This window comes from Phodopus roborovskii, unplaced genomic scaffold (genome assembly GCF_943737965.1).
Source record: "Phodopus roborovskii unplaced genomic scaffold, PHOROB, whole genome shotgun sequence".
Taxonomy (NCBI): Eukaryota; Metazoa; Chordata; class Mammalia; order Rodentia; family Cricetidae; genus Phodopus; species Phodopus roborovskii.
Window position 1 is genome coordinate 16,416,500 of NW_026125295.1, and position 18,073 is coordinate 16,434,572.

General features: G+C 40.1%; 2 protein-coding genes and 1 long non-coding RNA gene across 6 annotated transcripts in view; 2 read left to right on the plus strand and 1 right to left on the minus strand.

Annotated features, from left to right (window-relative positions):
- Window positions 1-1,325: 1,325 nt before the first annotated feature.
- Aste1 (asteroid homolog 1) lies at window positions 1,326-12,460 on the minus strand. Its single transcript, XM_051205776.1, has 5 exons — window positions 12,229-12,460; window positions 9,036-10,346; window positions 4,883-5,093; window positions 2,998-3,193; window positions 1,326-1,672 (listed from the first exon to the last, which is right to left on the minus strand). Exons 2-5 carry the CDS (start codon window positions 10,326-10,328, stop codon window positions 1,345-1,347), a joined length of 2,028 nt encoding a protein of 675 aa, XP_051061733.1. The 5' UTR covers window positions 10,329-10,346; window positions 12,229-12,460; the 3' UTR covers window positions 1,326-1,344.
- Window positions 3,385-5,121, plus strand: LOC127237472 (uncharacterized). Its single transcript, XR_007835853.1, has 2 exons — window positions 3,385-3,686; window positions 4,876-5,121. It is a non-coding gene; the product is annotated as an uncharacterized LOC127237472 (long non-coding RNA).
- Window positions 12,461-14,611: 2,151 nt separating the features above from the next.
- Window positions 14,612-18,073, plus strand: part of Nek11 (NIMA related kinase 11) — a 212,526-nt gene continuing 209,064 nt past the window's right edge. Inside the window, exon 1 of one of the 4 annotated variants that reach the window (XM_051205802.1) lies at window positions 14,612-14,874. In XM_051205802.1, coding sequence (XP_051061759.1) covers window positions 14,705-14,874 — 170 coding nt within the window. In that variant the 5' untranslated portion in view covers window positions 14,612-14,704. The remainder of the gene's footprint in view (window positions 14,875-18,073) is intronic. The other 3 variants (XM_051205792.1, XM_051205809.1, XM_051205818.1) reach the window with 3 other exon arrangements.

Here is an 18,073-nt window from a genome sequence, read left to right on the forward strand (position 1 = left end):
CCAGCTGATATTATTTACACAAATTTCAATTAAATTCTGTAGCTTATACATTCCACTTTAGAGCTTGTTAAGCCAGTTATTTGCTAAAATGAGAGTGCAATACCATGCATGGTTGGCAGTTTTGAAAAATGGCGTTGATTAGCCAGGGAGGGGGACACTTACACTGGCATAATTAGTACATTATGTCCAAGAACCAAGGAAGGTAACACTTTAATATAGCATAGTCCCCATTAGACCTACTGTTTGTGGGTAAAGAATGTTTCTTCTCAAACATGGATGCACAAGTCTGTTATGTTCTTGATCCTTTTAGTTAAAAACAGTTTGGAGATACAAAAGCAACCCCACTAAGGAACACAATGCCCTTTAAAATAATATCTTAAATAACATTTTTACAACCACTAAGTAGATGTTCTGTCTGCTATTTTCCATACTAATTCTTTGATTTATAAAATGCTGCCTTGGGATTGAGGGTTTAGCTCAGTAGTAGAATTCTAGCTTAGCATGTACAGTGTCTGGGTTGCATCTCCAGCACAGCAAAAAGCAAAACAAAACAAAAAAATTTTGGAGTCCTTGTCAAAACCTAGCAGGTGGAAGACTTGGAGTCTAGTGTTGATCTGAGATTTTCATTTCTTTTCTGCTCTTGATGTAGCAACTCAAAATACTGTTTATGTTTGTGGGCTGTTACAGTTGCAACTTATGCTGTAAAACCTGGAGTGTATCTATGCATTTATCAATCATATGTAGTCTAATTTACTTCATTTTCTTTCTCTTAGACCTTCTGTCTTTTTTATGAGCCAGACTTTTAAAATGCAAATACAAAAAAAAAAAAAAAAAAAAAAAAAACCCTTTTAATGAAATGATTACTACCAGTGGTAGTAATTAGTGTTAAACTATGTACGATTTCTATTCTATAGACTATAGTTGGCTGAGCTGTTGCAACTTAAAGGCTATAAAGTATTAGTGTTTGCTGAAAAGAACCATGAGGAGTGAAAACACACTTAAAAAATGTAGATGTTTCTTGGCCAGAAAGATGGCTCAAGAGGTAAAGTATTTGCTTCTAAGCCTGCCTGAGTTTGATCCTTGGAGTCTACATGGTAGAATCAGGACCGACTCTCATGAGTTGTTCTCTGATTTCCACACAAGTACCATGGCTCTTGTGTCCCTAAGCCACATACAAGTAAACAAGTAATAAAGACATTTCTTAAATCAGGCTGTACTAAAAGTAGAGTACAAAATATCTTGAAATTCAGATGATCTGTTGTAAGGTTTATCTCATAATAAGCTAGTCCTAAAGAAAAAAACAATTTAAATTAGAACCACAAATCTCATGTGATAAGACTTTATTCAAGTTTCTGGGGTCTCTGTGTGCTCCTCCAAGCTTTCAACCATTAACACCCCAAACCGATTGCTTCTATCATACCAGTGCCTGGTGTCTGAAGTGGTTTCCACTTTGTTCTTTGATTGGCTGGCAGCCTTTTTCTTCTGCCTCCTTTTTTTTGAGTTTGATTGAGGCTTTGGTAAAAATAATTCAGCTGGGGCATATTGCCTTGTGGCATTGAACAGGTTTTCATAAAGTTGCTTTGCCTTGGGACACATGTTCAGTAGGCTTTCTGCAGAGGTGGATGCTAGCAGTTGCTGGCAGAGTCTATGCACTAGGGTTCCACTGTACAGCCTGTTGAGTGGGAAAACAGCATGGTTTGAAAGTATCAGTTCAGTACAGTGGGACAACTGAGATGGACATTTTCAACAGAAGTATCTAAACACTCAGCTTACTGCTCCTACATCATCAGTAAAATTACTTACTGGAACTGAGTAGTTCAAATGAGTACTTTGGCTGGTGACATAAAACCTTGTGATCATGCTAACTTGGAGTTAATAGGCCTCTAACACTCCAGAGAAAAGGAATTTAATAAAATGGCTTTGTTAAACCAAATAGGCGGGCTATTACAATATCAGAAAATTGTAATGGCATTATTTGTATGGTCATTTGGAAAAAAGAAAAAAACACTACACAAATACAAAATGGGATTAACTAGAACCCCTAAGTTTAATGACTTATGGTCAGAGCTGATCAACCTGGTGTACTCTGGCAATCAGTGTAGGGCCCTCATTTAATAAATGCAACAATAATCCTGGAGAAAACATATTAAGGGATAAAAATGAGTGATGTTGTTACCCTGTTTTGTTGTGAAGAGAACTGTGGCATGTGGTACCCATAGAGAATCCAGTTAAGAATGACCAAAATTATCAAAGGAAAAGAAGGGGGGCGGGGAAGCCCAAAGATAAAAGGCCAGTTCATCAGACTTGTATGGAGGGTTTTGTGTTAGCTCAGATATGAGATCTAGAGATATATTGACAAAAGTAAAGCTGGGCTTACAGGTCAGTGGTCTAATCCATTGTTGCTATCACTTTTCCCTGGGCCCACATCTGTACCATCCAGCTTAGTGTTAAACTCTGGCACACAGGTTCAGCTCCCTTCTTCCTGTACTGTCTGATAAGACAGAACCCTAGAGAAAGCTCCAAGAGAACAAATTTTCTTTTTGTTTACTACACCATAGCACAGAGTAGGCATACAATTACTATTTGAATATATATATTATTTATATATATATATGGATATATATATATGAATAATACTATATCGAATGTACACACTGCACACACACACAGTGTGTGTGTGTGTGTGTGTGTGTGTGTGTGTGTGTGTGTGTAATACACCAGTAACAAGATGTGCCTAAGGGTAGAGTGGCAGCAAAAAGTCTCCATAAAGTATTGATTCAAACACCCAAAAGTATTGACAGGTAAAAGTTATATCCTGACTTCTGAAAAACTAAAGACAACTGAAACTGGAAATATTTTCCGTTTCCAGAGCTTCACTTACAACTGTGTTCTGAGATTGAGTACAGTAACACTGACTGTTGTCAAAGCAACTTGTTTTAGATATAGAGATATGAATCTGTGTGTACCCTTTGAACTAACGTTTCCCGTGATGCTTACTGAGTTAGGTCTGGCTCTGGGAGAGGGGTGGACAGCAGTTGGTTGAGATAGAACCCCATCTGGAGACAGCATTGCCACTGACAGAAGACATGAGCTGTGTCTAAATCCAGTCTTGCACTTGGCCGCGTGGGCGCCTTCACCCGCTGTAACTCTTCACACAGCGTCTTGGCACCACCTTCCTGTGGATCTTCCTCACCTAGATAAAGAAACCACCCAAAAGTAGCATCCAAAAGTCATTGCATCAGTTTGTACTTTCACTACAATCCAATATCAAAGCACTCAAAGACAACTGGTTTGAAAATTAGTAGCTTTTCTCGTTTCATAGATGCCAGTGAAAATATTTACACTGAAGGTTCCTCCTTTTCATGATGACTGTATTCAACCCCAAATTGATTTTTCCTTGAAATAAGATCTCTCTCATATATGCTACCTGACCTTAAACAAGTCTGCATGTAATTCTCTTAAGATCTGTGTCTATGAAAATAGGGCATTAAACATCATTCACTGTTTTTATCTGCTCATTCCTTTCACAGATGCCTCCATGGGGTACACATTTGTTCAAAGATAGCTCATCTGGTTGAAAGCACAGTTGGCCTGTTTTACAGGAGGAAAACTAAAGTATGAATAATCCATTGCTTCTTAACAGAAGGGGCAAGAACCACCAACCTTAGGAGATGCAACTTCTGCGGGTTTGTTTGAGCAGAGGTGCACAAAATAACTTTGGGACCAACTCGAAAGTAATAAAAAGGAGGCCCACCTTTCACAAATAGCAGGAAGCAAGGCACTGAGCCTGCCTGGGTGCGGGGTCCATATTTCCTAAAAGAAAACAAACAGACATGCCCCTTCTGTAGGACTCATGCAAAATCTTAATTGGCTCATGCTTTGGGAATTTCTGTATTTATTTAAACAGAACATAGTTTCAAACAGTGTTCTTTTTGTTTGTTTGTTTTGTGTTTTGAGACAGGGTTTCTTTGTATTGCTTTGGAGCCTGTCCTGGAACTAGCTCTTTAGACTAGGCTGGCCTCAAACTCACAGAGATTCACCTGCCTCTGCCTCCTGAGTGCTGGGATTAAAGGTGTGTGCTATCAACACCTGGCTCAAACAGTGTTCTTAAAACCATGAATGGGCCGGACATGTTTTGATTATCTTATACCAACGGTCTCTGTAATGGCTACTATTAGATCTGAGCCTGAATATTTGGGATGTTTTGAGTCCGTGCTGTTTCATTCTTAAACTCATAGAATACACCAAGGTAGGGCTATCTACAGAACTCTTACCATGATGGGACTATTTTGTCTGTACACACATGCCATTCATAATCTTTTAAGAAGAAAGTTGCATCAAAGAACTAAAATGTTCCAATGCTTCATTTATTTCACCCAATATTTAAACGCAGACAAAACTGTTATTTCTATAGTGGAAACAAGTTTTTATTTTTTTCTTTCCATTATTACTTATATATTAATTGAAACTTAATAGCCTTAAAGAAAGATAGATAGAAAACAATAAGAGCAAGAATACTGTGGTTGGAAGTACTGAGAAGTTTGATTTTCTTGTGCTGCTGCTGTATTTATGGTGATGTGGCAGGAATGAAATATAAAGTACAACTGGTAAAGCACTGTCACACTTCACTTACAGCCTCAAGTATCTCAGAGCAGACAAAGGTAGGCAGTCCTAGCACATCCCAGCTCTACACCTGGGGCCAAGCTCCTGGCTCTAAGTTCAGCACATGGAACGATTAGGAATATTTACCAGTGAAGGGCAATTTGGCACCTTCTAAGTTCTGTTGTAATAAGGGTCACCTGTTTTTTTGTTTGTGTGAATTCTTGAGGACATATAGTTTATACACTGCTTGACAAAACATTCCTGGATTTCTAGAACCTACCAGAGCAGTTGATGATGGCATGCAAGGGCTCCATCAGCATCCCCAGCAGTAAAGCCTGCAGATGATGGAGCTTTGCCTTGGCCTCTGTGGACTGCAACCAGTAACAAGTGACAGCAATGGGCAACTTCAGCAAAGCAGGGATGGACTCCAGGACAACGTGATTGACCTTCAGGGCTTCTAACAGAAGTATCTGCCGCCTAGCCAGGGGGAGCTGAAAACATTAAATATTCTGGAAATTAGGGACTTTTTTGTTTGTTTTTTGGTAGCATGAAGAGATTTAATTCAGCTGTGGAAGTTAATAAATTATGTTTGGTTATTTGAAGGACTGTACCTTCTGTGCCTTCTAAATAGCTTTTCTTGTGTTTCTGCCCCCCTCTCTGTAGAGCTGTGAGCATATTCAGTACACACTCAAGAATCTAGTTAGAAATTCAGTCCTGAGGCCCTACCCCTTAATTTTGATTCAGTAATCTGAGGGGAGTCTAAGAACTTATATTTTAACTGGAGCCTACATCCTTTACTATTGGAAACAAAGATCTGCATCAACTCTGCCCTTACTTGCTAGTGTGGATTTGGTACCACTTTCTCTGATGCCCTAACTGATAACCTCCACAAAATAAATTACAAATACCTCTGGCATTATGTCTAGTTAAGGGTATAGTGAAGTCAGGCAGGACAATCTTAATAACTTCCCATACTGTACCTTGATATACACAAATGCACTCACTTTTCCCTTACACTTTACACTAGAAGGTATTTCAAACACAAGCTGAGAAGTCAACAGCTATGGGAGCTTTGAGATGTTTGCTGATTTTCCTCAAATAAATCAAGATGTTGGGAAGTTTAAAGAACCTTACAGGCCACACTTTGATAAACATTTACAAAAGGAGTTGTACTCCTAATTAGAGAAATACCCTCCCTTCCAGAGGATGAGACAGTGGGGTACATTCTTAGCACTTAATGGGATTTTAGTATAGTGTGCCTGATAGATGAGATAAAATGTTAATTCAAACAAAAACACATAATTGTCAAAATAGTTACATCATTAATGTCTGAGGCCTTTAGATAGTCCAATGACTCTAAATAAATTTCAGTAATTTAATATTGTTAGTTTCAGTAGTATAGCAGCAACTCCCATTGTAAGTAGGACTCATACCTTATGTGAAAACAAATCTAAACTTCAAGTTACAACTTTATGAACAAAGTGGTCTAGGGTTTGGCATCAGAGATTATAGCCTCAATGGCTGGCTTTGGGCAAGTTTCTGAGGTTTTTCTAGTCATCTGTAAAATGAGCCTTACGTGCTGGAGTTGCATAGAGTGTTTTTTGAATGGCTGAGTCCTCAACACCTTCTAGAGAAGGAATTACTCTGCTTGTAGTCCCATCTGTTTTTCTCCCAAGCCTGTTTGGAACTATCCCATTATACCATTGATTTTTTTTTTTTTTGGCACATGAATCTACTGATATTTTAATTATCATCTGCCACACAGCCCTTCAGTCAGCGCCCCACCGGCCAAGGTCTGGTCCTGCAGCCATGGATATGGAGGCTTAAATTGAGTCTCTATCATTCTATTTATCAATAAGACTCAAGTCAAAGGCTGGGGTGAAAACCTGCTAGCTCAGAGAGGCTGAAGGTTGCAACTAGCTGACTTCATTTTTTTTTTTTTTTTTTTTTTTTTTTTTTTTTTTTGCTGCAACACAGTCCTCAAACTGTTATCTTTCCTGTGTGTCTTTTCTATCCAAATATCCCACAACATCCCATTTGGATTTGGTGGGAATTAAATGAGCCAATATGCAAGACTATTATGAGCTGTTGCAGAGCTAAAGTATTACATCATATTAAAAGCAGGGAAGATCACAAGGTTCTATACTTGAACCTGCATTTGTGTCTGGAAATACATTTGCACCTGGCATCACTTAGAATGGGCTAATTAGTTCTGAACACAGAACTAATTAACTCATGCCAAAGGCAAGCCAAATGGTATACCATGGTTCAAAGTGTATGAAAATTTCCTCTTACTTAAATACTAAGAAGGCTTTAGTTACCACTCATCAAGAAATACAGTCAGCATGCTATATTTCATTAATTGGATTAGATTTCATAACCAGAAAAATGTCCTGATCCCTATTTCACACCCTGCCCCTTCTGGACAGATTGTGAAAGGAAGAAGTAACTGTTTTCATGAGCCTGGGAGTAGATAGTTATTTCCTAAGAAGATCACAAAAGAGTAACCATAAGTAATAAAAATTTAAATGACTACACTAAAACTGTTTAATAAAATATATTACAGTGAAAGTCAGAATGGTTGGTCCTGGCCACAGAGTTAATTGACAAATGATCAGTAGGCCAAAAGCCCAGAAAAATTGTCAAAAGACTTCACACAGAATATCTTAATGGCTAAAGATCACAAGCAAGTCATCAGAGAAATACAAATTGCCCATCCAAATGACTAAGATGATATAACCCACACCAGAACAGCCAGAACATTTCCTGATAAACACCTAGTGTTGGCAAGAACACAGAAGGAGCAGTCTCCTGTGCTGCTGGTGGCAGTGTCAGTGGCCCAACTGTCAAGACCTTTGGACAAGACTTCTAGAGAGCTGAGCACAGTGTCTTTCCCACCCAACCCAGCAATCCCATGTATATGCCACAGAAGTATGTCCTCAGGTTCCAGGTGATGTGCAGCACAGTACTATTGACACTATCTGAAACAGCACAACTGGAAACTACCCAGAAGAAAAGTCATTCTTGGTCTACTCATTCTCACAATGCAGTGAGTTTCACAGAAACGAATGAATTAGAAGTGAGTCTCACAGATAACACTGAATGAAAGATGTCTGGTGGAAAAGATTCATTTGTAAAGTATATGTACAGATTAGATCCTGTGAGGAAGAAGGCTTTTAAGGGGAACTCCTTTGCTTTCTTTGACATATAAATAACATTGTTAGAAAATTCACTCCTTTAAAATACACAATCCAATAGTTTTTAGTACATATAAGGCTTGTACAGCCATTATTAACTCCAGAGCATTTTCATCATTTCCAGACAAGCACTGTTCCTTATTAGTAGTTCATTCCCAGGGCCAAGGATGCTTTTGACACCCACTTACGAATCTCCTTTCCTTGTGCTTATGCTGTTACTAGTGGAGAGGCTAAAAACACACAATGGGCATTTTGGGTCGCATAATTATTGTGGGGGTGCCAATCTATTTATTCTAAGAAGCTTAACATCCTTGCCTTATCCCACTAGATCTCAGTGGCAACTTCACCGTTTCCACACCCTAGAAAGTGACAATCACTATCACATGTCCCCTTGGGGATAAAACTAGAGGCCAGTAAGGTCTGATCACCATCACAGGGAAACTGGAGGCTATCCTTTACACTTGAATAGGCTTGTGCCAATAACCCTACGAGTCTGAGAGTGAATATTTAGTTGGAGCTAAAAAACCCAGTGGGCATTGCAACTGCCATTATAAGTTCATTTACATTTAGTTTGTATGTTTAATAGTGTTATCAAAATATGCAGTTTCATATTTGTTATTCTTAATATATTTACATATTATGAAAAGCAAAGGCAACACTGGGATCCATGAGAACATTTTCATCCTTGAAATGATGACTGATATGAGTGTTACTTTGACTTAAACAATACCAAGGTTGGCTACATGCTTTTAATGATGGGTTTAAGCAAGTCGCCATGATGTCACAGCCTTTTAGCCCCCCCCCATATAAATGTATATGTATGTATATAAGACAAAACCTTTAGACAGAAACATAAGTGTCAACCTTAACTCTGAGATAACCTAGGATGCTCTTATGCCCTTATCAAGTACATAAGGGCACTTCAGAATTTTTCCTTTTCCTCCTTTTAAAGTTATATAACCCTATTCTAGTTGGGATCAATACAGTACATTAACTGCAATAGAAGCAGGTTACTGAAGAACAACAAGAGTAGCAAACTTAGTCTATAAGTGCTAAGTTTGAATCTTAGTACTGACACTAGCTAAGAGATTACCTAGTTCACTAGAGTTGAAATTTTCACACACAATATAAAAGCATGATGGGAACCAATACATTATATTAAGAGAGACTACATATGAAAGCAACTTAAAATCTGTAAAGAGATTTCTAAGAATTTTATTAGTCTTACAAACTTACCTCAGTCAATTTCCTCGAGTCAGAATGATCCTTGAGCAGTTGTTTTGCATAAACAACTGATGTTTTGATATTTGTACTAATCCTTTCCACTTCTTTGAAAATCAGAGACTGAGAAGGCACTGTATTCTGGGATATATTTTGTGGATATGAGGCATTCAAAAGAAGCCCATAGATAATTTGCCGGATGGGCTGAGCTATTCTGTGGGCATTTGGTCGCTGCATATTTTCTACTTGTGTGTGAAGAAAGGTCCTTTGGAGCACCAAAGCATCACTGATGAAAGGTGGTAGCTGGCCTTTGGCTAGAGCTACTAGTACCCACTCTGGTAAGCCCAGATTCAAAGCGTCTGGACAGACATAGGTACCGTACTGAAAGAAGTCCTGCAGCTTCACCTGGGACGGCTGGTACTCCTCCATGGAACAGTAGAGAAGTTCCTTCACATCTTCTCGGCCCTTTTTGGGGAGATACTTCAGAACGTTATCTAGTGCTTCTGCGGGGTCATTAAAATGAGACAACCAGTTCAAAAGTCCCAGAACTCGGTGATATCTCCTCCCCTTAGAACTAAGAGAAAGGCGTGCTTTACTTAGGAATGTTTCTATGGTGGGCAGATTAACATGGTCATTTCCACACAGTACCGCAAAGAGAGGTAACAGAGCTTTGTTCATGTTGCTGAAGTAATGGCAGAATGCATCAAGGGAAAAGCATTTGGCAGGAATATAGTAATCTTGTGTATTTTTAACAGTGTTCAGATTTCCCCACTGAAAGCTATTCAGTGGGCAGAACCCACCTTTCAGGTCAAAAATGCAAAAGTCACTATCTGATGATAGCACAGGGCAATTCCAATGATTGGCAAGTGTCATAATGTCTCGATCTGCTTCTGAAAAGCTCTGGACAAAACATACCTTAAGCCTGATCAAAACCTGTATGAACACTTCTCGGATGAGTAAGGGACACACATTCCCACCCCCACCAACAGAAAGGGAATGGGCCGCATGGATCTTCTCTCTAGCTCGATCCTTCAAAGTTGTAAGCTTTTTATCAGAAATGTCACATCCTCCATCTAATACAACATATGGACAAATATGACAAGCAAACAGTGATTCAAAGAATTTCTGTACAACATTTGCAAATGAATCATAGTCCCCTCCATACCGGAGTTCCAAGTTTGAATTGAAGCAAAGTCGGTGAAAAAGAGAATAGCCATCAATGATAATTTTTGTGTCCCGCAATTTCAAATCAGTGAAGAATTCATTACTATAATCTTCCACGAAACTCATAAGTCCTCGGATGCCCATGATGACTGACAGAACTGCCTGTTGAAACAATAAAAAAGAGCAATTTGAATGGATGGTGCTTCTGACGGTTATTCTTGGTTGCTAATTTGATTATATCTGGAATCAACCAAGACTCAAGCTGATGGGTATACTGGTGAGGGGTTTTTCTTAGATGGGTATACTGGTGAGGGGTTTTTCTTAGATGGGTATACTGGTGAGGGGTTTTTCTTAATTGGATCATTGGAGGTGGGAAGACCCATCTTAAATCTAGGCCACACCTTCTGGTGGAAGCCTATATAAATGACATGGACAAAGAAAGTTCTTGCTTATTGCCCACTTGCTTTCACTCTCCCTGGCATTAGAGCTTACTCCTTCAGGGTTCTGGTGGGTACCGAAGGCCAGCTGGCATATCCAGTCTCATGGACTGAGCAGCTGGGTGATGGAGATATCATTCTGTATATGTTTATCATACTGGTTTAATGAATAAAGCACTGTTGGCCAATAGGAAAGCAAGATAGGCGGGACTAGGAGACAAGGAGGATTGGAGGAAGTAGTAAGGAGGGTCAAGATGGAGAGTCTGGAGAGAACAGGACGGCCATTCCTCCGCTCTCGGTAAGACCACGTGGAAATACATAGAAATGGGTTAATATTTAAGACAGAGCTAGCCGATAAGAAACTAGTAACGGGCCAACAAAATTATATCAGCTGGGTTCTTGGACTTTTTGTTGGGAGACAGCCATTGTTAGAACTGTCGGACCACTGACTTTTAGCCACTCTAATCCTGTCTTTCTCTGTCTGTATGTGTAGATAGATCCTATAAGTTCTGTTTCTCTAGAGAATCCTGACTAGTACCAGATCACTGCTTCAATAGAAAATGAAACATGCTCCTGCTCTTTAAATAGACAATCTTGGGTGTCTCTAGCTGAAAATTTTTCCTTGTGTGGTACAAGACACAAACTCAGTCGTTTCATGGGGTTTGATCTTTGGTTGGCCTCACATGAACACTATGGTCACACCAACATAGAAAAGTCTACGGGTTTTGCTACTGATGTTTCCACTATCTGTTTGGTGAGGGTCAAAGCAAAAAGTCCTAAGCTATAAAAATGACACACTTATCAATGTTATAAATCTCAGTGTAGGGCAATAAGAATCCACTTTTTCTTTATTATGGATAAGACCCTTGTTACAGGTCTTGAGTAGGGGGGGGTGTAAAGTTTATTGGGGGGATACTGGATAGTAGCTGGGGGTAAGCAAAAACTATGGATCTAAGACCCCAACTATCCAATTCCAACCCCAATTATTTACATGCTTTTCTGGCTAACAAGTAATAGGACTGGTTGATTACTGGTTTTCCCTCTGGCCTCAGACTTCAAATATAGCTTAAAAATCATGTTTTTTTTTTTTTTTTTTGCCAATGTTGAAATTTTGCTCTTATTTATTTATTTATTTAATTATTTAGTTTCTTGATGGGGTTTCTCCGTTTAACTGCCTTGGCTGTTCTGGAACTCACTTTGTACACCAGGCTGGCCTCGAACTCACAGAGATCTGCCTGCCTCTTCCTCTTGAGTGCTGGGATTAAAGGCGTGAGCCACCAACCACCCATCGAAGTTTGGCATTTTGATTTTTAGAGATACTACGTAAAATCTCATCACTCTGAATTTTTCGTTTTGAGCATCTGCTTACATTTCACCTCACTTTAGATCCACCTCGGCCAACACCTCAGCACTTTTAATTCTGAACAGTCATTCCTTTCCCGGTCTGTCTTTGTGGTTTCTACAATTTCACAATTCATGGTAGCTAATGCCATGACCTTGCATGGAGTAGCTCGACAAATGCAAGCCAGGGAGGACAATGGTGCGCAAACCTAATTCCTCAAATACAGACCTTCCTACCCCAAGCCACCCCGTCCCTCTCAACCCACCTGCTGCTTCCTCCAGGCGGCCTACTCCCTTCATCAGCAGCAGCTCGTGGGAGCCAGGGGGGACTGACAGGCGCACTGGTGAGTTGAAGAGCGCGAGCGGAAACCGGAAGTGCCTGGGGACGACGTCACTGGGAAGCCTGGCTTCGGGAAGCAAAGGGCGCTGCCGGTAGGGGAAAGTGTTATCGGACCGGTGGCGGTGACCTGGCGCTGAAGGTTGAGATGTTTGTCCCACGACTGCGACCACTTCCTCCGGGAAGCTCGGCCCGCCTCGCCACCCCCACCCTTCGCTCCGCCTCATTGGGTCTCCGGCGCTTCCGCTGTGGCCGAACCTCGGCCTCCCAGCAGCCCCCGCGCCGTCTCCGTGGCAACCGTGTCAAACAACCACGCCTGAGGCAAGGAGCTTTAAGCTGAGGCCTGGGTGGGCGTCGTTGGTCAGGGACCTGGAAAGGTAACTAAAGTGGGGCTCGGGCAGCCGGGCCCCGCATCCCCCGGGCCCCATTCCCCCTCGGGAGCATAAGCGCCCAGCCCCACGACGTACATTCACCTGCTTCGCGAAAATTAAGGGAGTTGTTCCTTTTACCTCAGGGTTAGAGTTTACCTCTCAGATTTAGCAGAACCCGAAGAAGTCAGGACGGCTTCCTAGTGCTTGTTATGAGAGCATATCCCACCCGCGACAAACACTTGGTTTTGCCTTGGCCTGCGTCAGCGGGATGGGTCGTTTTCACTAGGGATGGTTAGCACAAAGTGAGCATCTGTCCGCTTTATCCAAGTTCCCATCCGGCTTTATTTCCTTTTTTTTTTTTTTTTTTTTTTTTTTTTTTGTCTTTGGACCATAGTCGATTTTCTGGACCCTTCCTTGCTCTCCAGACGTTTACTGATCCTGTATGTCAGCTGTTAGCCAGGCATCAGGGATACAGCGATAACATGTGTTCCCAGCACCCAAGTTCATCCCCGCCCCAAGTTTCAGTCCCAGGCTGCAGTAAATGTATATTCCGTGGTTATGGACAGGGACAAGAGTGATGGAGCTGAGCTGGGATTAGCCTGGAGGTGATGCCTACACACTGCCGGGTTTATCTCTCTATTCCAAATAGAACCTTTTGGCCCTCCATCTTGAGTTCTGTCCCTAACCCTCTCCACATAAAGGAGAACTATTAGTGATCTAAAGGGCCGTGGTTAGGCCATACATTTTCCCAAACAACTTACTTTATCTAGAAATCACCAATTTCATGCCAGTCCAAAAGCAAATCTTTTAGAGGCCTACTCTTTTAGGTGCTGTAGATTTTCCTAACATTTCTTTGACAAATGGACATTGTTCCCTCATCAATATATCCTCTCAATGGGACTGGATGAAACAACAGATTAGTACATTATTTAAAGAAGACAATATTTCAACTGGGTCTTATATTTCTGTTTTGCAAATTTTCATGTTTTATTGCCCTGGCAAGTTTTGTGTTTGCTCTTGTTGCTTTGAAATTGTGAATATGAAATACATAGTATTCAGTGTAAAATCATATTTTCATATAGACTTAAAAGAAGCAAAAATTTCAATTAAACGTTTAACACTTGGATGGAATAAAAGTGTGTTCTCTGGAATGCCTTCTCATGAAGCAGTTTTGCCATTCATAACTGTCATATAGTTCATAGTTCCTTGAGGAATTATGGCTTTGCCTATAATACACTTATATACACCTAGCTACCTTTAGAATGCAGTTTTAGGTCTGAGTTGCATTTTGTTACTTCTAATCCAAAGAGATTACTCTGCACCTAGTATAATAGAAACAGAATCAGATTGTTCTTAGGATGAAAGGGAGAAAAAAAAGAAAAACCTCACTCTGAATTAATATTCCTCCATATATCTAGTCTAGTAAACTAACAAACTGTGATTTGAAGTCTACATGGAAAAAATACAAACGAAAGCAGAATATGCTAATTCACGGTTTGACTCCAATTTGCTTTGTTTGTAAGCCAAAGTAGACACAGACAGAAGAGAGAGTCACAAGAAAGTGGATACAATATGTCCATTGAGGAAGACTTGGTCCTATGGTTTGGATTATTTTTTAAGTTGATGGGGAGTATAAATATTTAACAGAAAATTATAAAACAGATACACATTTCAGAAGTCACTAAAAATTTGGTTGTAAATCCAGGGAGGCTGTCTTTCTATGAGAAAGTACCTTTTAGAGTCTGCAACCCACCAACACATGAGCGTGTGTGTGTGTGTGTGTATATATGTGTGTGTGTGCGCGCGCGCGCGCACATGCTCACTAGCTGGTGTGATGACATAGATATGAGGCAGGTATCATTATCAAAAGCTTATACTTTTTTGTAGGAGTCCTATAGCTGTTTTTCGACATGATCCATGGATTTCACATATTTCCGGCATCAATCAACACTTGCCACTTGAATCTCTGACCATCAGCTGGGAGGCCTGACTGTTTCTGTGAATGAACCCACCAGTTTTAACTTGCGTTGAGCAATGCTGAAATTCCAAGAGACTACTAAGTGTGTGAGTGGAACCACAGCCATTTCAAAGTATCCAACTACCTTGATTGCAAGAAGATATGTTCTGCAGCAGAAACTTGGCAGTGGAAGTTTTGGAACTGTCTATCTGGTGTCAGACAAGAAAGCCAAACAGGGAGAGGAGCTGTAAGTAATACAGTGTTCAAGTCTGTGTGTAGCTCAGGCTAGGCTGATTTTAGAACATGGTGTCATATTTGCAGGAAACTTCTAAACACAGAAAAGGCCCTTCACTGGTTTCTCTTTGTATACCCCAACCCCATTTGCCTTGAAGTCACAAAGATTTGCTTTAAAACTGAGCTACACTCCCAGCCCCGGATAGGATTATAAAAAACAATATACATTTCAGATCCCAATAAAGTATTCAAGTGACCCAGAGATGGTGAATAGGGTAAATATGTAAAAATAACTTTTTAATGCATACCACAGTCTCATGGCAAAAATGTTCCCACTGACCTTGGCTGGGACTTTTTCAATGAGAAAAGACAAATTCTTCAAGATGATGATTATTTTTAGGAATGCCTCAACATGAAAAAAAAATCAGTAATTCACATGCAAGTCCCTGCAGCTTCATGCAAAGTAAATGGGCTATAATGAGGGAAAGACTGTGTTTTCTTTGAAGAGCTCTTCAGAAACTATAGTCAGAAGCTAGAAATGTAAAACAAATGGATCTTCTCATTCAAAACCAGTTCACATTAATGGTATCCTTGTCACCTCTAATTTTGCTCAGCCCTTATAAACTCTCATGGTAGGGGAAAACTCCTGATACCATTAGCTGGACCCCCTCTTACAGTTAAGTGTCCATTTTAGACATTAATCTGTTTTCTATTTGTTGCAGTTAAAAGTTAGCTAGAATTGAAGTCAGTTGGCAGAGTGCTTGTCATGCAAGGATAGGACCCGAGTGTGATCTCTCGAACCCACATAAAACAAGCTAGGTGTGATGGCGTGTACTTATAATCTCAATGCTGGGAGTCAGAGACAGATGGGGCCCCGGGGCTAGCTGGCTGCCCAGCAAGGAAAACTGCCAAACTCCTGCTTCAGTGAGAGACCCTGTCTCAAAAACAAGGGGATTATAAACTGAAGAACAATGAGACCTAAGGTTCATTCCTGCCCCCCCCCACACACAGAGGAAACATGGGAGGAATATGAAACAAAGGCCCCTGGAAGATCAAGTTTCTACCCTAGTGTCTACTTTCTTTGGCACCCTCTGGCTGCTGTAACTCCTTCCAACCTTTTCTCCTTGGATATTTAAGTATGGTTTGAAAATCAGCATGACAAATGAACTTCTATTGTAGGAATTATAAAACTGTTACCAATGGTTTGTTTTAAAGGTCAATTTTGAAATTGTATCCATGTGTAACAGTTGATCAGGTTGTTGTTATCTGGAATGCAGAGTTCTCAGTAAGTTCCAGCATGAACAAAGGTGAAAGCTGGTGTTTTCTGGGTTCTTAGAGCATGAGTTATGCTATATATTTGTTCATTTTCTTGATGCCATGACAATACACCTACAAAGCCACTTGAGAAAGGATCGAGGCAATGTGGTCTGTCATGGTAAGTCATGGCTTTGGAAGTGAGAAGTAGCTAGCACATTGTCCCTACAGCTTCATCAACATGGATGGGGACTCAGCTCTCTCCGCATCATCATCTTATTGGGTCCAGAACCCCAGTTCATTAGATGCTGCTGCCCACATTTGAGGCCAGTCTTCCCTCCTCAGTTAAACATCGCTGAAAGAACCTTCTCAGACACGCCAGAGATGTCTCCTAGCTAAATTCTAAATCTGTCAGGTTGACAATACAAAGTATTCCATGTTCTTTCTGAAAAGGACTTTCTCCTTCAGTTCTAAGGGTGGTATTTTAGCCACACAGAGTGAATGCTAAAACTCTAATAACTTCTAGATGAAATTTTGTTCCAAAAGAGTTCCCAAGTCTGCTTTATATTATTTTTACAATGATCCCCTCACCCTGGTACTGCTGACACTTAAGCCTTTGGTTTATGAGCAGGCTACCTCATCAGCACCCCTCATTGTCTTAAAATTTGACCTCTGCTTTATGTACTAGACCACAGATAGAAGGAAGTGATGCTTTAACTAGGCAAAGGAGAATGCTTCCTGAGATTTCTATAATGTTGTGACTACTGTTTCCTTAGCAGATCAAAGCAGATCTCCCTAATATTAAATACTAAAAGAATTAACTTGAACATCCTCCTGGCATGATCTTGGATGTAAGACATTTATTATTGGCCCCTGAGAAATACAGGCGCATGTAATATACTCTTGTAGAGACAATGAACTTGACAAAATGGACCACAGCTTCTGGTCCTCCCAACAGAGCCCTGAAATTCATCACTTCACCACTTGGGGGCACTATACCATCATTGACATTTTATGTATACTAGAAACTTTAATTACAACGTAAATGTAAATACCACATTCCTTTAAATTTTTATTGCTCTCCCTAGTAGCTGTGGGATAAAAATAAAAGCTGTAGGCATTATGCTTGATGAGTGCATATTTGGAGAGAGTTTTCCTTGGGTACAGATAGCTAGCATTCTTTTTTTTAGTTATTGCAGTAATAATAAGATTAAACTGTCATTGAGTAGTGAATGAGAACGCTGTTTCTTCCACTATGACATTGTGCATCATGAAATTTAGAAATATATTTTGTGGAGTATTTTTCTTTCATAATTGTAGACACTTTGGTCTAATGGATGTAATTATGTTCTAAAAGAATATTGTAGTTCAAATTTCAGTTTATATTTCCATTAAGTTGCCAAAACATTTTTAAAAGAAAACCCCAAGGATTTTTTGTACATAAAATTATGTGTATCTATGGGATACCATGTGATATTTGAGTATCTGTATACATTGTATAATGTTAAAACCAGTATAAACACATCTCTCTCCCAATATTATCATTTCTTTGTAGGGACGACATTGAGATTCTCTCCATGAAACAGAACTTATTTCCCCCTCTTTTCATCATCACTACTAGACTTTTCTAGTCCTTTTCCGTCTCTGCTAAGCACTATTGGGCTCTCCTCTCTACTTCCATGAGGCTAACATCTGGATTCCACATTTGTGTGAAATTCCGTGGCACCTGTCTTTCTGTGTGGTACTTAGACTTCCCTTCCAGTTCTGGCCATGATGTTGTGATGCCAGAACTCATCCCTTTAAGATGGAGAAGTATTTCACTGTTTCCACGTGCTGTGCATTACTTCCTAACTCATCAGTTTCTGGATGCCCAGGTTGATTCCATTTCTTGGTTATTAGGATTACTGTTGCAATAAACATGGGAATGCAGGTGTCTTTTTCAACCTGTTTTTCTCTGG